The sequence below is a fragment of the Microtus oregoni genome, unplaced genomic scaffold (assembly GCF_018167655.1).
Source record: "Microtus oregoni isolate MIOR12 unplaced genomic scaffold, Mior012 000009F_ref0000495, whole genome shotgun sequence".
Taxonomy (NCBI): Eukaryota; Metazoa; Chordata; class Mammalia; order Rodentia; family Cricetidae; genus Microtus; species Microtus oregoni.
Window position 1 is genome coordinate 25,680,079 of NW_024543068.1, and position 14,889 is coordinate 25,694,967.

Consider the following 14,889-nt stretch of genomic DNA (forward strand, 5'->3'; position numbering starts at 1 on the left):
CCTATTTCCTCTGTTAAAAAAAAAAAGCTATCCAAGGATCTGAAGTGTTTTAAAACCTTAAGCTATTGTTTTAGAAAGGCTTTCAAAACTCCAAATATAATTTTAACAATAAAATTCCAATATTTAAGAGAAATATTAGGGTAAATATAATAAGTTGCAAGCCTTTAAAAATCTGTAGGACTCATAGGTAAGTGGATCACCAATTGGTTCAGCCAGCATTTACAAAGGGAAGAGAGCTGAGCAACTGCCACAGCTCCAACTCTAGAGTGAGCTAACCTCCACTAACTACACTGTTGGTAGCTTACTAATGTCTAAGATGTAAGAAGAGACACTTCAAACTGTAATCAAAATTAACAGTCAATATTTAACTATATTACATTTAAATATGCAAATGAAATGGCTGACATGAGTCAAAACACATATTAATAAATGAAAATGTTCTTATTTAATTAAAAGTCAGTAAGAAATCAATCATCTTTGTTGGCTACGAGTTTTTGGTAACAAAACCCCCAGAGTGCCCACACACATGCTTCACTAGGAAGCAGCAGGTGCCGCAGCAGATTGGAGCTCTGCTGTTTCTCCCTCCCCTTCTCCGGGATCATGGACCTTGAGCTGTGTGCGTAGCTAACAAATAAAGAGCAATATTAAGAATTAAGCTTATTCTGTAAACAATGCGGTAAACACAACAGATGAGCGTCCTCACCTCTTACTAGCTCTATTACTCTTGGTCTCTGGGGTTTGGCCTTAGGAGATGGAGAACTGAATCTGAGATATGGTCCCTTTTTAAGAGTGCTGCGATGGCCCTGATAAACTGGCTTCCCATATATTTGTAACATATAATCCTCATCTTGTAATACCGTGGTTGACTTCACGAGTCCCTACGAATGCAAAAAATGTTAGCATTACTATAAAAATAGCAATGTCTTCCACCTAAGCAAACATAAAAGGTTTTACATTACTGCGTATACTTTCAGGTATTAATGGTTAAACACATTTTACATAGCTATTATGTTTAAATAAACTAAACCGCCTTTAAATTATTTTACACACTCCCAGCTCTACTTTAAACCATAATCAAAATGCCGCAGAAATGGACTGGAGAGATAGAGAGCACAGGCTGCTCTTCCAGAAGACCCGGGTTCAACTCCCGGTAACTTACAACCATCTATGACTGTAGTCCTATGGGATCTGAAGTCCTCTTCTGGTATATAGACATACATGCAGGCAAAACACCCATATAACATAAAATACATAAAGAAATCTCAAAATGCCACAGAAACGCAGCATTTATTAAGCATTAGAGCCAAGCATTTAATTGCATTTCTCTGTTCAATAATCCATGCTTAGCACAAAAACATTAATGGCCAGCTAGAGCAGTAAGGAAAACCTCTCCAAGCAACTAGAATCATGTCTTGCACTCATCAGGCATTACAAGTGATTTTTTAAGTTTAAAATAGAGCACACACAAGAAGATGGAACGTGCCTTTCCGTGACACGGATTTGACTAGTAAAGGCAGCTGAATAATCTCTAGAAATCCCTGCTATGTACTGTGATTCTAGGTATGAGTTCCACAGCTGGGCATGGCGCTACGTGCCTGTCTTCCCAGCCTGGGCAACATAGAAGACCCTGTCTCTTAAGAAACAAAAAGTAAAAAACAATGGGGCTAGAGAGAGCTGGCTCCGTAGTTAAGAACATGGGAAGCTCGTCCAGAGGACCAGTTCAGTGCCCAGCACCCAAACAGGAGTTCTCAGCTGTCTGTAACTCCAGTTCCAGGGGATCTGACACCCTCACACAGATATACGTGCAGGCAAAACATTAATGAATGCTCATAAAATAAAAATAAATTATTTTTAAAAATAGAAGAAAGGACAGATTTTATGTGGTCTTCCACATTACAGGTCCAGAGTCTTATGTAGGCAATGGTACAAATCTGCTCTAGGTTTGTACAGCTCTTGAGTTTAAAAATTTTCATATCCATGCCATTACTTCTATCTCTAAGGAAATGACCAGGAACAATGTGGCATCTAAACACAAACTCAGATTAGGAGCTCACTTCTTTCCTCTCTCTCTGTGAACCTGAGGCAGGCCGGCTCCTTCCAGGTGCATCCCTAAACTGCTCCTGTATTTGTTTTTGACAATGTCTTCTTGGAATTGCAGAATTGCTCACTGGTTTGTCTCTGGTGTTGGCTTTAATATCTCTACTCATATTCAGAGCTTGCTTGTTCCGTTGATTCTTTGGATCAAATCTCTTTTGCTCATAATCTTTTCTCATAAGTTCATCCTACGGCAAAGAAAATTAAAATTACTTAAGCCAAAGAAAATAGTAATGCTTTTACACTAAAATTACTGGAATTTATTATTTGTACAAACATAGTTTAGAAGTTCTAAATGCTTTAAAAATAAAGAATAATAACTTACACATAAAAAGTAACTTTCTGAAAAAACGAACAAAACCTAAGAAGAAGCACAGCAGTACATGCCTGCAACTCCTGCACCAGAAGACAGGAGCGATCCAGCTGGAGGCCAGCCTGGGCTACACAGAGAGATCTGTCTCATAAAACGAAAGTAAACAAAACAATCCTAAAACTAAAAGGCTATCGAGTTATGAGACATGGGGAGGAGGCAACAGAAGTACAGGAAGAGGGCATTGCAAAGTTTTTACCTTTCAGATACTTGAATCACATGACGTTAATACTTTAGAATAACAAACTTAGGCACACGATTTATAATATAACTAAGATGACTATATATAAATTTAAATTATTTGAAGATTTAAATAAACATTTACATAGGATTAACAGTGATAGCAACATATTCTGCTCATTGGAATACAGCCAGAGGTCACTTCATCTTTTTATCTGGTGAGTTTATACAATTAAATAAACATACATATATTTGTATATACATATATGTATGTGTGTTTACATATGTATTTGCATGTATGCATGTATGTATATTATATATATATATATATATATGTTCACAAATAACAAAGGTTTTACTGCCCTAGTTACCACCGAGAGTAAACATGCAAGCACACTGGATGAAAACCATCAATTGCCTTGCATTCCAAAATAAAAGTAATGGTTACCTTATCTAGTTCTACACTTCAAATACACAAAACTTAGAGACTTTATGTCTGAAGACATGCTGTGTCCTTCATGGGTGTGAGAAAGATTCCCCTTAGAACTGACTTTTCTGTGCTTTAGTAACTTTGGTATGTTTACCTTAGTGCATCAGTGCTAGTCAATCTGCTGTCTTGAAACATCTTTTGCAAGTAGAATTTCATTTTCCGTTTTTGTCAATTTTTCTTTCAAATTTCTCATATTTCATTTATTGTCTAATATTTTGGCATAGAGGAGCCAAATAAAATTCATAAGAATAAAGAGTTTCCTAGACGAGTGGCGGTGGTGGCGCACACCTTTAATCCCAGCACTCGGGAGGCAGAGGCAGGCGGGTCTCTGTGAGTTCGAGACCAGCCTGGTCTACAGAGCTAGTTCCAGGACAGGTTCCAAAGCCACAGGGAAACCCTGTCTCGAAAAAACAAAACAAAACAAAACAAAACCAAAAAAAAAAGAGTTTCCTAAATAATACTATACTTCTATACTTACTGATAAGCAAAGGTAAAGAATGTTAGTGAAATGAAGAAGCATAAACCAGGTCAGGGGTGGTGACAACACCTTTAACCCAGCCCTCGGGAGGCAGAAGTGGTGGGTTTTACACAGTTAGCACAAGGACAGCCAGAGATATATAGTGAGATCATTACTCAAATAACAACAAACAAAAGAATCATAAGCCAGACCTGGTGGTACATGACTTATCTTCATGGAGGAAGCTAGACAAAAGGATCTCAAGCTAAAGGCCTTCCCAGGCTCCTGTGAGTTCAAGCCTCGGAAACTTAGTCGCCATCTCAGAAAGTCCCGAGTGGAGGCTAGAGAGATGGTTCAGTGGTTAAGAGCTGCTGATAGGCTTCTAAAGGACCTGAGTTCAGCTCCTAGCACCCAAACTGGGCAGCTCATGATCACCTGTTACTCCAGCTCCAAGGCACCCAATGCCTTCTTCTGGCCTCTTTGGGCCCTGCACACATTTGTCATATAACCACATGGACACAAACACATACACACATGAATGAAAATAAATCTTTTCTTTAAAAAATGATTGAGGGATGTGGCTCAATGGTACAGTGCATGCCTAGCATGAGACAGGATCTAGGTTCAGGTCTCAGTATTGCAAAAAGAACAAAAGAAGTGGACATACATCAATAACCTGGAATTTATGCTATATTCAGAGAACTGACTTGATTTTCACTTTTTTCCATGACATACCTGGATTTCTGCTGAAATGATTTTAATCCAGTCATCTACTTTCTTTCTGATCCTAATTTTCTCTGAGATCTCTCTACAAATGAAAACAGAAATGTTCTTAAATCAGTCTTAATATATTGATGACTGGACCAGGATTGGATGAGTCTAGTCAAGTTTTAAAGCTACCCTGCAGCCCAATACTCTTCCTGAGAAAACAATCAGTGACGGTATTAGCCTTCCTTAAATGTTAGAAGGAAATGTCTATGAAGAACTCAAAGAAAGCAATATCAGGCAGAGCGAAAGCAGAAATGGAAAATCACAGCAGGGAAAACACGGCACCTCCATGTCTATCCACAGCAGGAACCACATCTTTAGAGGCGTTAGGGGCCCGTTCCCAAACATGAAAACACAGTAACTAAGTGAGTGCTTGAGAAAGAAATTCAGAAAGTGAGGCTGTGGGGCTATGGGGCTGGAGAGACAGCTCAGCACGTGAGAGCACTCGGGTTCAGTTCCCAGCTCCAGTGGACCCCTCTTCTGAACTCTATGGGCACTGGGCACACACATGGTGCATGCACATACATGCAGGTGAAATACTCCTACACATAAATGAAATCTTTAAGAAGGAAGGTTAGTACGCAGATCTGGCAGTTTTGTAAATAGCGCTGTGATGCGCACATCCTGTCTCACCTATTGGCAGAGAAAGCACTGATAAAGGAATAAACAGCAGCCCCATCCTTTGCACGGATAATAGCTTCCAGGTTTTCTTCTAGCACTTTTTTATTGTTCTGTACTCCTTTCAAAATCTTCTCAGCATCTTTCAAGACAGATCTGGTACTGGTTGTCTGAAGCTTAGCAGAATTCTGTGGAAGATCTGAAAACCTCAAGATAAGTGGAGACTGTTTTACCTTAAAAAAAAAAAGGCAGAAAATTTAGTACATTAAACTTCCATTGATTTTACTCTAAAAGGAAAGGTTGGGAAATGGCAACAGTTATGAGTGCACACGGCTCTTCAGAGGACTGGAGTGCATTTCCCAGCTCGCACATCGGGTGGCTCAGTCCCAGGAGGACTGGAGTGCATTTCCCAGCACGCACATCAGGTGGCCCAGTCCCAGGAGGACACACTCTTTTGGCTTCCTTGGGCACTCACATACATTTAGCATCTATGCCCCCGCCACACACAAACATACAATACACAAAAAAAGTAAGTGTGTAATGCAAAGAAGAGCTAGCTAGTTCACTGCTGCAAACATACACTAGAATCAATACAGTCCTAACTAGAGCTCAGTTTGTCCAAATGAAAAGTTACTGAATACCTGCCATTCTTTGGTTTGTTTTCCGCTTAAAAAAATTATATTTAAAAAAAAAATGGGCTGGAGAGATGGCTCAGCGGTTAAGAGCGCTGACTGCTCCCCCAGAGGTCCTGAGTTCAATTCCCAGCAACCACATGATGGCTCACAACCATCTATGAGATCTGGCGCCCTCTTCTGGTGTGTGGGAAGCAGACTGTTGTACACTAAATAAATAAATAAATAAATATTACAAATATTATCTGCAATAGAGACAGGACATCCAGAGCAGTGCTAGGTCATCTGATCTCCAATGAAACCTCCACTGGTGAAGAAAGCAAGGCAAAATAAAGAGTAAGTTGCTCTAGACACTGTGGACTGGACAGACCTTTCACTCCTCTGTTAGCCAGAAAGGCAAGGACAGGTATGGTGGCACACTGCTGTGATCCCTGCACTCAGGGGCAAAGAGGGGAGGATCACTAAGTTTGAAGCCGGTTTAAGAGAAACTCCTAGGTCATCAAGGGCTATATACTAAAGTGGCCACAAAAAGAAAAAAAAAAGATGTCGGGAAGTGGGGCACGTCAGTGGCACAGGTCTGGCCAAAGTGCTAGGCAGAAATCATTTAGTAGAGACTGCTGAATTTTTTTTTTTTTTTTGTAAAGGGAACAGATCTGACTGTCATGTTTCTAGGACTTTAGTTTCACCCTTCCTTCTGATTTCTGGTTTACTGACTTTTTATTCCGTTTGTTTGCATTATTATTATGTTTTACTAGGTATATATTCATACACACTACAGTACACATCTGTTTGTTTTTGAGGCAGAGTCTGATGTAGCACAAGCTAGCCTCAAACAAAAGGATAACCTTGAACTTCTGATTCTCCTGCATCCACCTCCACAGTGCTGGGATTGCAAGTGTGTGCCAACATGCCTGATATCATACACGTATGCCAGGCAACCATTCTGTCTAACTAAGCTACATTCCCCAGACTCTTCCTAATTTTTACCTTATAACCATGGATTTTAACACTGTTCCCACTTTACCTGGAGCATGTCATTTGTTTGTTTCTTCCTCTGGCCAAGATCATGAACATCATCATCATACTTTCTCATAGTTACGTTAGCTGTTCCTAGCTCTTCAGGGGAAGGACATCTCTGTGAATGTAGAGTTTCAATGCTACAAAAGATAAGAAATTCCTAAGCTGTCATAAACTCAGTAAGCATTTTATACATATGAGCTTCTGCCTGCATGTATACCTGTGCACCATGGTGTGTCTGATGCCTCAGAAGGAGCTACATACAGGCAGCTATGAGCTACCATGTGGGTGCTTGGAACTGAACACAGGTCCTCTGAGAACAGCCAGTGCTCTTAACCACTAACTCTCTAATACAGAATGTCTCTGTGTGTGTGTGTGTGTGTGTGTGTGTGTGTGTGTGTGTGTGTGTAAATAGAAAGGGAAACATTAGAGGAAGGAAAAGAACTTAAGTGTTTAGTAGGAGGCCTAGGAGGCCGCTTGTTCGTTCCCAGCTACCCAGACTAAAAATCATCACTCAGAAACTATATAACTTAAATCACTGCTTGGCTAACCACTTCAGCGTATCGCTAGCTAGCTCTTATATCTTTGGTTAACCCATTTCTATTATTTTACATTTTACCACAAGGGTTGTGAACTACCGACAAGGTTCCAGCTGGCAGCTCACGTCTTTCCCCTCTGGCAGCTCCATGGCAGCTCCCTGACTCCACCTCCTTTCCCCCAGTCTTCCCTGCCTACCTCTACTCTCCCCTATCACAGGCCAAAGCAGCTTTTTTATTCATTAACCAATAAAAGCAACACATAAACAGAAGGACTTCCCACACCTAAGTGCAGGCAAAGGAAGAGACAGTAATAGAATAATGAAAACACAAGGGAGGACTATTCTGAGGACGGTGGGCAGCCAGTTAAGGGAAACAGGGGCATGGGGTTAGGAATTAGGGAAAGAAAAGTCTCGAAGAAGGGAACAGCTAAGAACAAACTATACTGATATTTTCATAAATGTATGAAAATGCCATAATGACACCCATTGCTCTATAAGCCAACTTAAAAAGAAATCTTAAAAACCACATTATAGTCAAACTGTCAAAAATCCACAGCAAAGAGAGAATCTTCACAGTTACAAAAGAAGAGTGGTTGGAACTATGCAGGGAGTCCTCACCAAGAGTGCTCCTGGTTTGAGGAGTTTGAGGCCAGCCTGGTCTACATAGAGTTCTAGGTCAGCCAGATTACATAGTGAGATACTGTCTCAAAAAACAAACAAATCTGTATTTCTGTAACTTTTCTTCTGTTTTAAAAGTCAGGTGTATAGGGACGAGAGAACTACCTCAGCAGTTAAGAGTATTTGCTGCTTTTGCAGAGGATCCAGGTTTGGCCCCAAGAACCCACATCAGGTGGCCCAAGCCTTTAAATTAAGCTCCAATGAATCTGCTGCCCTCTTCTGGCAAAAAAAAAAAAAAAAAAACTGAACCAAGTACAGTTACCAGGTTTCATAAAAATAAATGTTTCTGATCACACAGTAGAAGGGAAGAAATTTTCACTATGCAGAAATTAAATGGGTATGAAGATGAATGAGGTAGTTTTAAATTAGTGTGTCAATTACAGTCTCTAGGGTAATCACTAAGTAACAACAAAAGTAGCAAAGGAAACAAATGAAACCGGTACACTAAGGTATCCAACAGAAAAGAAGGCGCTCACACGGAGGAGCAGTGCGGTAGGACTGAGACACACGACAGGTGCACAGCAATGAGCCACACAAAAAGACATTAAACAAGATAAAACTATGCAATATTTACAAATAAAATCATTCAGATTGCAGATTTTCAAGGTTTTTCCTTACAGTTTTTATCATGTTAAAGTTAATATAATGATTACAGTTTAGATTTACCTGATCTTAACCTTTTAAAACTATTTTGCAGGTCAGGAGACGAACCCCAAGGACTCGTGCATTCTGAACAAGTCCTCTACTGTCACTAAGTTGGACCTCAAGCCTCAAAGCAAGCTGCATGCACAATTTCAAATATACCCAAGCAGAAAAAAGAATACAGTGAACTCTCTATGAGCCATTATTCTCAAAGTTACCTTCATTTCTTCTGCATCCCCAACCACTTTCTCCTCTCTACCATCACAATAAGGCTATATATCATGCCACCTGAATCTGCCTTTGTTGGAAATTAATAACCAATATTTCTAAATCAAATACTTGAAAAAGCAGTGATGTAAACACATTCCTAAAGAAAATGCAGAATTCTGAATAAAGCTCTCTCTAGTCCAACTAGTTCCAATCTCTTGTTTTTACCTGTCTCCTTTCTCAGAATTCCATCCCATTTTTGACCTAGTTAGTGAGGTTATGTCTGATGATTCACTTTTTCTTGTCAAAGAATCATTATTATTCAATATTTGTTCCAACAATCTTACATTTCCTAAAACAGAAAAAAAATGTCATTTTCCAAATTAGTTCATTTCTTCTTTATATTTCACCTCGTGTGTACCAGCACTCTAAGCCTAAACTAAGACCTTACGAAGGTTATCTACTCAGTTCACTCTCTACCCACTACGGTTCTTCTGCACACATTCCCTAAATTCTATGAGTTGGAAACTCAGTCCTCAGGGTTACATAGTAATGGTATTTGAAACGTGGGGTCTTCCTGCTGTGACGAGGTCATGCGGGTTCTGTGCTCATGAGTGGAGTAGTGGTCATCAAAGGAGGAAATCTGTTATGAAACAAAGCTTTCTCTGGCTAGCTTGTGCTCTTGCCCCCTACCATAGCAACCCATAAAAGGATCACTGCAAGAAGATCACTGCAAGAGGATCACTGTCATACTTTTAAAGTTCTGGAATAGTGGCTAAATAAACCTCTTTCCTTTATAAATTACCTAACCTGTGGGACTCAGTTATTGTACCTGAAAATAAAACCAAGACAACAATATAGACATACATACACTCATCAAGTAAGACAAAATATTTTCAACTTACTAAAAGCTAGAGTTTTAAAAATTGGATTAATATAAGTAAAAAGACAAAACTTACCTCTATCAGAGAGTAAGATTTTTATTTTCGTTTTTTTATTTTTTTTTTTAAGACAAGCCTTCTCTGTGTAGCCCTGACTATTTTGGAACTCGCTCCACAGACGAGGCTGGCCTTGAACTCAGAGATCCCCTGTCTCTGCCTCCTGAGTGCTGGGATTACAGGCGTGCGCCACCCCTGCTTTTAAAAGACAGCCTAGCTGGAAGGTCTATGGCACTGGGGACAGGCTGAGGTTTCACAGCTTGGACTCATTTCTGGCTGCGGTCAGCACTGTCAGCTCTCTGACTATGGAGTCAACCTGACCACCATCTAAGCTACCACACCGCCCTCCTCCTACCGTGCTTTCCCATGACAAAATGCACCCCTTCTCAACCATGAGCTAAAGCAAACACTGCCTTCCTTAAGTGGCTCCGCGTCAGGGATTTGGTCGCAGGATTAAGAAAAATGACTAACATCAAGGCGGCCACGCATCCTGATTGGGGTCCTACCTTTAGGACTTGACATTTCCATATTTTCTTTTTCTTCTACAGGGTTTTCCCTCTTTGATAGTTTTCCATCTCTTGAAACAGGCACAGGAGCAAACCTGCGCGGTGCTGGTGTCTCTAAAGGAGATTTCTGTCCGTCAAAATCTGTATCTTCGACTTCTCTTAAAGGCACTTTAACAGAAAGGGAGGAAATAATGAACAAAGGCTTGTGGTGTCTCTGGTGATAGAGCGCTTCCTACCATCCATGAGACCCTGGGTTCAACACCTTAGACCACACATACTTATATACAAAAGTAATGATAACAATAATAAAGGTAAATTAGCTTCAAAAACCATTTTTATCTGATTGCAGAGTTTGAGACCAGCCTGTTCTATGTGAAGAGTTCTGGATAGCCAGGGATACACAGTAAGACACTATTCCAGAAATTTCAATTAATTAAAAAAATAACTTTGTGAACACAACTGATACGGTACTTGCCTTACAAGCATGGTGACCCGAATTCAATCTCCAGAACCCACATTTAAAAAAACAAAAAAAAAGGTGTGGCGGCATGTGCTTGGGAGGCAGAAATGATGGGACCCCTGCAGCCCCAAAACAACCATGCCACCCTTCTTTTCAAGTGGCAGGTCATGAGAAAGCCCGTTTCAAAAAGGGTAGAGCTGGGCACGGTGGTGCTGCCTTTACTGCCCGCACTCTGAAGCAGTGGACCTCTCTAAATTCAAGGTCAGCCTTGTTTACATAGCTGACTCCAGGACAGTCAGGAAGACTACACTGAGAGACCCTGTCTCAACGAAAAAAAGAAAAACTTCATCCTTACTAGAAATCAAGTAAATGAAAACCATAAATGTTTTCTAGATAAAGCTAGTAAATTAAGAACTGGTGTAATAATATACATGAGTATTGTCAAAGCTGTGGTGAAAATGGCATCGTTAGACATTTTTCAAAAAAATACTTATCTTATTTGTGTATGAGTGTTTAGCCTGTAAGTACACTGTGTGTGTGGCCTGGTACCTGTGAGGGCCAGAAAAGAGCAGCGGGTCTCCTAGTACTGAAGCTAGGAATAGATGTGAGCCACCATGTGGGTGCTGGGAGTTGAACTTGGTCCCCTGCAAGAGCAGGAGGTGCTGTGTGTGTGTGTGTGTGTAATCTTTTTCTTAATGTGTGTTGATGTTTGGGATGATGTACGGCTGTGCATCACAAGCTTGCAATGCCTGTGGAGACCAGAAGAGGGCACTGGATCCCTGGAACTGGAGCAGTTATAAGCACCCACATCATTGCTCTGAAATGAACCTGAGTCTTCTAAGAGCAGCCAGTGCTCTTAATCACCTTGCCATAGCTCTGGCCCCAGTAGACACTTTCAATGGCAATAAAAACTAAAAAAGTATCTGGCAATATCTTTTGACTTAATAATCTCACTCTTAGGAATTTACCCTAAAGAGGTAAGATTAAGAAAGAAAATGCTACCCCAGCATGCTAGCACACTCCAGTGGCCCCAGCACTTGTGAGGCTCAGGCAGGAGGAGCACCACCAGCTCAAGCCAGTCCGCGCTACAATATTAAACCCTGATTCAAGAACAAGATCACTTAGAGAACGACCTAACTGCCCACCACCACAGTGGGTAAGGGTCCACAGTATTTAACTGTACTTATCTGACAAAATCAAGAAAATCAGTAAATACACAGCTTCTCAGAGGACGAGAGAATTATTACAAGCATTCCAGATTCTAAATAAGTGATTTTTTTTCTATTATTTACCTATTTGTTTTTTGGGTTTTTTGTTTGTTTGTTTTTTGACAGGGCTTCTCTGTGTAACAGCTCTGGCTGTCCTGGTGCTCACTCTGTTAGACCAGGCTGGCCTCAAACTCACAGAGATCCGCCTGCGTCTGCCTCCTGAGTGCTGGGATTAAAGACATACATCACCACCACCCAGAAATAAGTAGGTATTTTTTTCTAAATTTCTAAAAATCTAATGATTTTTCCAGTGATCAATTAGAACCATAAATAAGGAAGTATTATGATTCATAATTTAAACAACCTTTGAAATAAGTTCAAGTTTGAGTCAAAAAAAGATATAAAACCAAGACTTCCAAAAATAAATTATACCAAAGAAAAGTGTCCTACCACTTTATTAGTAAATTTTCACCTTCTACAAATGATGAACATTCACAGCTGGCATATTTTAGTCACAAGAAACAAGTATTTCACCTTGTTTACAGACAAATGTGTTCTGTGAAGAAGCACTGCTCCCAGGATGAGGCTGGCCTGGCTTCCCAGAGGGCTTTTCCACTGCTCTGGAAGGGGGCGTGCCAACAGGCTGACTATTAGCCCTGAGTGCAGCGCCAATAAACTGGGTCTAGAAGAAAGACAATGTTTTATTGATCTCAAATTATGTTACATATAATTTTATGATATCAAGTGACAAGATAGATTGAAATTTATTAGAAGAACTGAAAATTGATTATATTTAATATACAATGAAAATGTAGTACATTTACATATGTGCAGGCATAACACTCATATACATTAAAAAATAAACTTTAAGATATATGTGAAATGTATATTTTAACAAATAAAGCTGATTTCAGAAGAAAGTTTTATGGCCTGTTAAAAAATACTAAATTATTCAGTATTATAGGACTCATAAAAGTGTACTGAGTTCCTCTAAATAAAGCAGATGGGGATAGCCTCAATTACATAGTTTCATTAGGCATTTATGTACCTCAGAGGCCATCAAAACTTCAACTTTATCTAGAATTGCAAGCTACGGAGACAGACATAGAAAGTTCAAGGCTAGACAGTACTATATAGTTGAGACTGTCTTAAAAAATCAGAAAAAACAACAACAAAAAATGAATGCCTTTTTCTTTTTTGATGAGAGGGAGAATCTGTTTTTAAGCAAAGAAGTCGAGGTGCAGAGAGATAAAGCTGTTCACAGAAAAGGGACCAGCAGGCTGAGTCACCCGGCATCCCAGCAGCTAACGTACTACACACTTAGTCCACACGCGGGGGAGCAGGCTGACTAAGTCCTGAATAATGGAAATATAGAAACAAAAATCTTCAAAACAAAAGCATTTAAGTGTGTACTTTGTGACAATATATTAATAGAGAAAACTTACTTTTGTACATTCTTCCAAGTGTTACAATTTAATATAATTATTAAAACTTCAAAATTGTGCAATTAAAAAGAAATGTAGGGCTGGGGAGATGGTTCAGTGGTTAGCGCTTCCCTGCACGCATGAGGACAAATGTTTGAATTACCACCTAAAAGGCGGAAATAAGAGGTCCCCAGAACAGCGTGGCTAAAAAGACCAGTTGTATCAATGAGCTCTGAGTTTCATTTGTGAGACCACGCCTTAAAGGATCAGGAGGAAGATTGAGGATTATTCCCAGTATCAATCTCTGCGCATGCACACACAACCGCACATGTACACACGCACACCCACATACTCACATGCACATACACCCACACACAAGTACACCCACATGCACACACCCACACCCACATGCACACCCACACACAAGTACACCCACATGCACACATGCACGCACACTCACACACACATGCACGCACACTCACACACACATGCACATAAACCCACACATGTGCCCTCACAATACAAACATGAATACACACATGCAACACATAAATGAACATATAAAAGGAAATGTAAATGTACAATGGTTATAAATTCCTGTTTTAAAAATGTTTTGGGAGTAGTGTTCTAAAATTTGGAACCAAAATAAATAATAGCTATTGATAAAGATAGTTCTTTTTTTTACAATACCTTTTTTATATACTCAAAAGACATTGAGATATTTATTCTTTTAATAAATTAAATTCAGAAACAAATACACACAGTAGTTAGTTCCGTCGTCGGGAGCATCAGAACCATGAGGAAGCTTTCAACAAGGTCCAAGCAGCACCACAGATCTGCTCTCCCAGAATCCCCAGATGTCCAAATAGCTGTGATTTTATCAAGCTCTCCAAGTGACTCCAGTGCATACTTGCAAGCTAGGAACTGCTGATGTAAATAATCACTGCCTTGAAAATAAGCCTACTGGGCTGGGGAGATGGCTCAGTGGGCAAATGATGGAGGAAGGTCATTGGCTAATAAAGGAACTGCCCTGGCCCATTTTATTGGTTAGAGGATAGGTGGGAGGAGTAAACAGAACAAAATGCTGGGAGGAAGAGGAAGTGAGCTCAGAGACTCCACAGCTCTCTCGGGAGCAGACGCCTCAGAGAGAGACGCCATGCCCCGCTCCTGGGATGAAGCTCCGACCCAGGATGGACTAGGCTAGAATCTCCCCGGTAAGCGCACCTTGGGGTGCTACACACAGATGATTAGAAATGGGTTAAATTAATATGTGAGAATTAGCCTAGAAGAGAATGGGCCAAGCAGTGATTAAAAGAATACAGTGTCTGTGTAATTATTTTGGGGCATAAGCTAGCCGGGCAGACAGCCGGGGTGCTGGGGACGCAGCCCCGCAGCCCCTATTACTACAGGCAAAGGGCTTGCCTTGCAAACACGAGGACCTGAGTTCAGGGTCCTAGCCCCATGTAAAAAGCTGGGCACAGTGGTCAGGGCTGCAGACTCAGTACTGGGAGGGAAGGGCGCAGACAGGGGCACCCCGGGAGCTTGCTGACTATCCACTCCAACCAAATGGGGGAGCTTGGGATTTGAGACTGTCTCAGAAAAGAAGGCAGAGGGTGACTAAGGAAGACATCAACGTTGACCTCTGGCCTCCACATGAACACA

At 40.5% G+C, this 14,889-nt stretch overlaps 1 protein-coding gene across 2 annotated transcripts in view; it reads right to left on the reverse strand.

Moving 5' to 3' along the window:
• Nucleotides 1-14,889, reverse strand: part of Kiaa0586 (KIAA0586 ortholog) — a 94,389-nt gene that overhangs the window by 64,468 nt on the left and 15,032 nt on the right. For both annotated transcript variants that reach the window (XM_041658236.1, XM_041658237.1), the window contains exons 7-14: nt 12,338-12,485; nt 10,136-10,303; nt 8,920-9,043; nt 6,634-6,766; nt 4,993-5,210; nt 4,327-4,399; nt 2,055-2,282; nt 704-878 (exon numbers count right to left, since the gene is read on the reverse strand). In XM_041658236.1, coding sequence (XP_041514170.1) covers nt 704-878; nt 2,055-2,282; nt 4,327-4,399; nt 4,993-5,210; nt 6,634-6,766; nt 8,920-9,043; nt 10,136-10,303; nt 12,338-12,485 — 1,267 coding nt within the window. The remainder of the gene's footprint in view (nt 1-703; nt 879-2,054; nt 2,283-4,326; nt 4,400-4,992; nt 5,211-6,633; nt 6,767-8,919; nt 9,044-10,135; nt 10,304-12,337; nt 12,486-14,889) is intronic.